This window comes from Stenella coeruleoalba (assembly GCF_951394435.1).
Source record: "Stenella coeruleoalba genome assembly, chromosome: X".
NCBI classification, from domain to species: Eukaryota; Metazoa; Chordata; class Mammalia; order Artiodactyla; family Delphinidae; genus Stenella; species Stenella coeruleoalba.
Genome location: NC_137152.1, coordinates 38,874,097 through 38,881,897, shown reverse-complemented (window position 1 = coordinate 38,881,897; position 7,801 = coordinate 38,874,097). Strand labels below are relative to the sequence as shown.

Here is a 7,801-nt window from a genome sequence, read left to right as displayed (position 1 = left end):
ATACTTCAAAGTATAGCTTTCCTTTGTTTTCTGGGTTCCAGAGAGGTGTGAAATGGAAATGTTTGCATATTCAACCACTTCCCCGAAAAGCCCCACTCCTCAGTTACTTCAAAGGGTTTCCCACAGAAAACATTTTAATCCCAACCCACCATAGCGAGGATACTACTAGCCCTACTATTCATTGGAGGAACATTTCCATCACCCATCCTACTCCTTGTAAGAACTGACTATAGGCAAGAGGCCTGTCAAAGCCCATAATCTTACATCATTAAAAGCTTAAAAAGAGAGGGAAAAAACACAGCTCCAGCTAATCCTCATTTCATCAGGAAAGGATCACCAATGTATGAGACAGGAACATTTAAGTAGCCATAATGAATGAGGTATCTGGAATCTCTCAGAAAATACAAGGTGCTCCTCATTTGTCTCCTTATGGTAAAAAGTATTACTCGATCTGTAAAACTAATTAAGTCTTTAATAAATCATTTTAAGAAGTGAGCCTACTAGCAGGAATTTGCAGGTACCTTTTACACTACCCTCCCCCAACCTCCACACCGAGCTTTTATGATCAGAAATCAATAGCTACAAAATTGAGAGTCTTCAGAAACACACCAGACACCAAGTTGGATAAGGCTGTGCTTTATTACATGCATAATTACAAATCTGTGCTAAGTGAAAAATGTATAAAGCAATGGCGACCTGGGTTTAAGCCACACAGAGAAAGGGCTGGACAATCCCATTAACCTTTCTGCCAAAGTCCATTCCATTGCCTTTAACGTGATTGTTTCCTTTTCTTACAATTTGCATAGCACTTACTTGTCAAAGTACTTTCCTTTCATTGTCTCAGTTTATCCTCACAACAACCCTGTGAGGTAGGTAGGGCAATTAACACTATCCCCATTTTGCAGATGGGAACACTGAGGCACAGAGCGGTTAAGATCTCGAGGCTAGTTAGTAGAAGCATAGGGAATAGAAACCAGGTCTCCTAACTCCCCAGCCCACATCTTCCTTTTTGGACTATGTTCCTATGCTTGACCAGGGAGCAGAATGAACTGTGCAGTGAGCCACAGCTTTGGTACAGGCTGTGCCTATGAACAGGGACCAATGTCTCTAAAAGTTAGAATAAAGCTAAGAAAGCGTGACTAAAGGGTTGGCAACACTCAGATAAATAATTGCTCTGAACAGCTCAGCACCAAGTTTCCTGTGGAAACTCTATTAGCTTCAGTTGACTCTAGTTTCTGGACGCCTAGCTACTGCTAATGTCTATACCTTAGCTTCGGTTGAACTTTTACCAACTCTCAGGAACTAAAATGTCGAGTCAGACAGGTTTTCTTTGGCTACTGCAGTTGGAGCCGGCCCTACAAATGAGCTTATTACAGAGACATTCATATAGTGGTCCACGGGCTGGAACCGGCCCCTCTGATCCTCCTGGCCTCACTGGCTCACCTGACAGGTGGTATTTTTCCCACAGCCAGAAATGAATGGACAGAGGTAAGAGCAGGAGGCTGGCCTTGGTCAAATGAAGAAGAGTCACCATCATTACATCAATGGCATCCTTAGGTGACATGACCAGGGTGCTGTCCGTCAAGCCCAACTCCTTTCTGGCCTGTACCTGGTTAGCAGCATAGCTTCAAAAGACAGTTTAAAAGAACAAAATATTAAACACATCATTTTTTTTTACCTAGAATGAAATTAATTCTTAATCATTACATAGTCCCAAGGGACCAAATATATAATAAAAAGTAAATATTTATTAAAATCTGAGTGCTAAAAAGGTGGGACAATGGGAAAGAGAGAGAAGGCATAAAGTGAAATGGAGGAGGGAAAAGGAACACTCTTGAAGGACCATATATTTGAGGTACACTCAATAAGATAATGAGGCTAAACATTCCTACCCTGACAAAACCATCTCGGGCCATTCCCTTATCTCCATTCTGCCAGGTGGCATTTCACTCATCAAACCCTAGACCGCCTCTGACTTTCAACAGATTTGGACTAGTAGATGATAACAAGGTTTAGCAATGAATACTTCACATGTCTGCATTAAGATGCTAAAGCCCTGGACACTGCCAACAGATACCATTGGCTTTAGCCCCTACAGTGGAGCAAAGCCCCACTGGTTCCATCAACTCAGAAGTATCTTCCATTCTCTACTCTCAGAATGATCCTCTCCCTCCCCAAGGTCCACATTCAAAATAATACACTTAGAGTAACTGAGAAAATTTTTTGAATTCAGGGTATTGGGGTGAGGAGAGACAGAGAGACAGGGGTGGGGAGGAAAGAGGAGGAGAGCCAGAGATCATTTATTTAAACCCTCATATTTTTATACCATCACACACTTTCTTCCCCTTAAAAGGCCAAACTTTAAGCAAGGCATTCATTCAACGAGTGTGCACCCAGAGGCTGAAGACCCTTTGGCAGGAACTTAGAGGTAGGAATTTAAGACTGCGGGATTGGGCTGGATGACCTGATAGGTCCCATCCAAGAAACGCAAACTCCGCACATCATAGACCTTCTTTCTTTCTTGGGTGATTTGGCAAAATCAGACTACAAGGTGGAAAAACCGATTTTGCTCCCTACGTCACTTCAAAACTTTGCCGAGATGCAGATGTTTAGAAATGAGACTGTGACCAGCAAACATTTAGGGAGTAACTTGAAGTTGCTAACACCTACTAGTCCAGGAACTCTTCCCCTTGGGGCAAGCAACCAAAATTGAGGCTGAGCACAGCTCAGTGGTTACCACAGGTCAAATTTACACAGCTCCCTGAGCTCTGAGAAAGCCTCACCTTTTTCTTTTTAATCTACAATAAGTACATACCAGGGAGGCTAACAATATAGATTTTTTAAATATTTTGCTATCAAAATTCAAGATAAGCTACCTAAAGCTTATCACTTAGGCAATGGCAGTAGACGCTGCCCTCCTCCGCAAGAGGGTCTGGTCTTGGGTCAGCCCTCTCCACAAAAGTAGACTGCCTCCACCAAATGCTGCTTTGAGCCTCTTGGTTGCTTGGAAAGCCTGGTCTTTGGTAGACTACTAATTTTTTCTCTCCTTGAGGCACATGATCAAGCAGTTTATAAATGTCGGGGTGTTTGGCTTGGGGCATGGAATGGCCTTCCTCCCACCATCTTACAAGAACTCGTATACTTGCTTACTAGGCTTTTTCCACTGCCATAACTTTCCATTCTCTCTCCAAAGGGAATCCAGGTTATCCCAGAGGTGGTTAAAAAAAAAAATCAAGGTCGTCGGACACTGAAGTTCAGACCACATATTTAGACACCTTTTTTTTAAGGACTCAATATTTCACCTCCCCTTTACTTTCTGAACTCCTCATTTTTTCTCAGAGTTTTTAAGAGCTCAATACTCTATGCACCACCATGAAAGATGCTCTCCTGCTTTCTCTGAACAGATGAGTGGCCTGCGTTTGGCTCTGATCCAGTGAAAGTAAACCGATTCCTCACAATACAATGTGGTCAGTCATCAGTAAGTACTCTGGCAATATAAAACACACTGGTCATGTCAAATTTTCAACTGTCTTCACTATCATTTATTAAAAACTCAACTTCAAAAACTGCACTCCTTGTGATTTATTAAAAAATAAAACCAAAAGATACTGTGGGGTAACAAGTACACCTTCCTACTCATCACCTAACTAAACAAATCAAGGTCAGGATCCAACCGGGACAGGTGATCCAAATACTTAAAACATACAGCAGTGATTACATTCCCTGATCGACTCTCTTGCACGCTGTTTTGAAAAACACATTTGCTCCCCCGACACCTGAATGGGTTCATAAATTCATAGTTAAGAATTACTTCACAGCCTTAGACCACCCAAAGTCCCCATTACTTTATCATTCTTGTGTTCAAGCACAACTGAAGACTTGCTAGAGACATTTATGCTTCTTCTCTGCTCTTCCTGTAAAGGGTTCAGATTCAGCCTCTGGTGCCAAAACAACGGAACTGCTTTGCAGTTCCATCAGCAAATTAATCGACTGCTCTGCCAGCTGGCAAATCCAAAGTACCATCAATGTCAGATTATCCACCAGAGGATATCTGCTCTGTGGATTATACCACCTCTACTCCACAGCTGGGCTGAGCCTGAAGGACACCAGAGCCAGAAAAGAGGGGGAGTGTCTGAACGTACATCCAAATAGAAGTGATCTTAAAAGTGGCCATTATTTTGCTTGTTCAGTCCCCTGCTTCTGGCAGTGGCGTAACTAATCATGCCTTAACTATTTCGGCTTCTTTAATTCTTTACATCACAGATCTGAAGATACAAAATATAGCAGTTAGACTTTTACAAATCCATAGACTCTCATTCCTTTCGTGGCCTGGATGCCTACCAGATATTTTGGCTTGGAAAGCCCTAACTCTCTCGAAGCACTTATTGGCATTCTTTTGTAAATCCTTTCCGTGTGTCGGGAAACCTTCTTTCTTATTACCAGAATCGACTGGTCTCGGCTCATACTAATTTTTACATCACAGATTATCCAGTCTTTTGCCATTGAGGTATGTGGCCATTTGAGACTACTGACAGACCCCCCTATATCAGCTTTGTTGGTTTAAGTATGTCCAACTGCTGAATTGGCAATGGCAGAAAGAACATTTTCCTTTGCCTCAAGACAAGAAACTCTGAGTGTTAAGGTGCTGAGCTAGCAGTCTAGCAGAGAGCTCTACCACAATTAGCCAAACTTGGAGCCAAACCATCGGACTGGACATATAATGGATACCATACACTACAGCTACTTCTAGCATATGAGTTACAAGGATTCCTGAGAAGCTGAGGTTAATGAATGAGATTTATCAGGAGTGAGGTATCAAAGGGATATTATTCTCTGGAGGGCCAATCGGTGCTTAGTATCTAGAAAGTATACCTTGGCACAGTGTTATCTGATTTCTTGAATTTATTCTCTGAAGTAGCACCTGAACACTGGCTCATCTGTCTCAAATCAAAAACAGAGCCTAGAAGAAACACAAAGGCAAACTTAGACACTCTCCATATCACTGCTGTACTATGAAATGCGACCAAACCTTTCACCATCACCAAATACCAGAGATACTAACATTTCCTGTTTTGCAAACTTTAGTTGGACGGCTGATAAGAAAAGACAGGTAGTGAACCAGAAGTACACACATAAGAACTTTGATTTGCGCACAACAGACGCGGTGGTCAGGCAAATAGCCTCATCTCGTGTGAGGGAATCAGTGGTACAGAAGGGACAAAAGACGTGAAGTTACTGAGTCGTGACTATAATATAATATAACCTAGGGAGGTTTTTGTCTTTTTCATTAAAATGCTAGAGTGATATACTTAAGAGGAGAAACTCTGGTGACTGCCTTGATATTTTAAAGATAAAAATCAAAATAAGCCTTGGCTCCCCAGTTCTAGGCAATAAAAGAATTTCAGATTTTGGAAAGATAAGAAACTAGGGGTAAAAAATCCTAGAATCAGAGATAGACAACTTTTAAAATGAGGTATGCTGAGGTGCTTGGAGTGGGAGGAGAGGCTGTGCCGAGTGACTGCTGATTCTAGGCTAGAAGCATGGTGGGAAGCGCTGGGAACAGACTTGTAAAATGGGAAAGGCTCAACTCCCACCCCTAGCATTTGAGTCTCACTGCTGTGGGCGTCAGCATGGAAATGGAGCTACTGGGCTATAAAGCAAAGCAAATGGTTGTGCGTCACCTCTCGTCCATGGGCTGTAAGATTGTAGAGGCTGGGTTTACAATTTAACTAGCCCTGGGAGTTACTTTTTTGTAACAGGAATGATTAACCGGGCACACTACTCAATCCCAAAGACAGGACTCAGGACTGAGGCGTGGGAAAGGGAGAATGGAGGGGGAACAACAGCACGTGGGTAAAACTGTAGAAAACGAAACAGTAGTCGGAATGATGATGGTGGCTCTGTAACTCCACCAGGTGTCCCTAGAGTGTGATATTTTCTACTGCAGTAAAGGTGGTAGGAAATTGAGACAGGCACCTTTTCAATTGTATACAAGCACCTTTGGTGTCACCAGGCCTTGTCCACACCCCTGGGTCTCAGGAAGGTTCTGCATTTTATTTAGAATTCTAAGGAGCCTCAAGAGAGTCACAGCTGCCTATCCTGTTCCAATGCCTTGAATATACCTGAAAGTACCCCAAGTCTAAATTCACGATCACGGGGACAACACTGGCCTGTTATATATATGTACTTAACACTGGGAGGAGGCATGAGTGCCCAGTCATTTTAGTACTGGTGGTTGTTATGAAGGAATGCATGAGAACGCAGATACAGTTCGGGATCTTCCCTGGTTTACCAGTATGCAGTCTAGACTTGGTTCCCTTTACTATTCTTACATATTCCAGAAGCTAAAAGCACCATCACTCATGGAGGTGGCATCTGGGTAAGAGTTGGGACCTCACAAAAATGTGAAAGTCCTGGTTATTGACTTTGCTTAGAACTTTACTAATCATTCGTTTCAAGGAAGATGGAGAAATCATTCCTTGCTACTAACAAATTCGTGGCAAAGTCCTTGTCTACTAGCTAACAAAGGCCATCTGGAAAATTACCCTTTTTGCAGACAAGGAGAAAATTCTATAACTTATCTTTTGTGCACTTCAAAAGAGTACCAGGAACAAGCAAGCTATAAAAGTCAACCTCTCTACATTCATTTAGAGGAGATTAACCAAAGCAGCATTGTCTTATAATCAGGTATTAAAATTAACATACACATACACACACATAAACTAATAATGCTAAATATTGTAACAAGAACAAGATAACATTTGAACTGAATTCACAGTCTGGAAAATACCATTCCTATTTTCCTTCTGGTTTTCCTTTCTGTGGTTGGAAAAGCAAAGTCCCTGGTTTACACTTCATCTTCCACCAATGACAGAGTCCAAAAAAGTGACTTTTTCATGAGCTTCCTGCAGGCTATAGGTCAGGACGGTTGGAATTTTTCTTGCATAGTTTTCAGTGATTGCATATTGGCTAATACTTATGTTTTAAATTAAAAAAATCTTTAGAAAAAGAATTAAACCATAGCAATCTTGTTTACTCTTTCATGAAATCTTCCTAATGCAATATCACAGAAGCCTAACTGAATTTTCTCCTAAAGAGAAGATTAATTTCCAGAGATTATGTAGTGCAACTGGTTAACTTGTAGGAAAGAGACAACACACAAATATAACTTCACCATCCAAATGTGGGAAATGTTTTTTGGGTACCCAGTTAATAAAATATATCCATGGTCTGCAATGTCCTTCCTGTTTTATATCCAGTACAACCCTGTGATTCTAGTTGAAGAGAATGGAATCAGGATCTTGGTTCGCCATCTGTGCTATATGCTTTAGCACATCCTTTTTGGTAATGATTCCAAGCAATCGCCTAAAAGATAAAACAAGACAAAAATTAATCTGTAGTTAAAATAACATTCTCAAAGGTGACACTTTTTGTGGTCCTTTTCATCTTTGTCTTTGAATACTATCTGTACTTACAGAACGATGACAGGACTAGATTACATGTACCAGGTAAATGGGACAATGCATGGGTCCCGAAGCATGCTCTAAGCACTTCTTCCTCTAGGTCTTAAATCCTGCTATTTGCTGTGGTTTAAATATTCTTCTCTCTATATACAAATCTTACCTTTTGCAACCCAGTTCAAATGTCCCTCTTCCAGAACACCTTCCCTGATCCTACGAGCCAGTAATAACTGTGCCCTCCTCCTGGGAACAGCATGTTCTGTGCACACCTCTTCCGTAGCATTTGTCCAATTTGCTGTGTTCTCAGCTTCCCTATAAACACTGTATGCTCCTTGAGGGCA

At 41.5% G+C, this 7,801-nt stretch overlaps 1 protein-coding gene across 3 annotated transcripts in view; it reads right to left on the bottom strand.

Moving 5' to 3' along the window:
- Positions 1-633: 633 nt before the first annotated feature.
- Positions 634-7,801, bottom strand: part of CLCN5 (chloride voltage-gated channel 5) — a 159,773-nt gene continuing 152,605 nt past the window's right edge. For 2 of the 3 annotated variants that reach the window (XM_079909645.1, XM_079909644.1), the window contains one exon: positions 634-7,365. In XM_079909645.1, coding sequence (XP_079765771.1) covers positions 7,275-7,365 — 91 coding nt within the window. In that variant the 3' untranslated portion in view covers positions 634-7,274. The remainder of the gene's footprint in view (positions 7,366-7,801) is intronic. The other variant, XR_013825586.1, reaches the window with a different exon arrangement.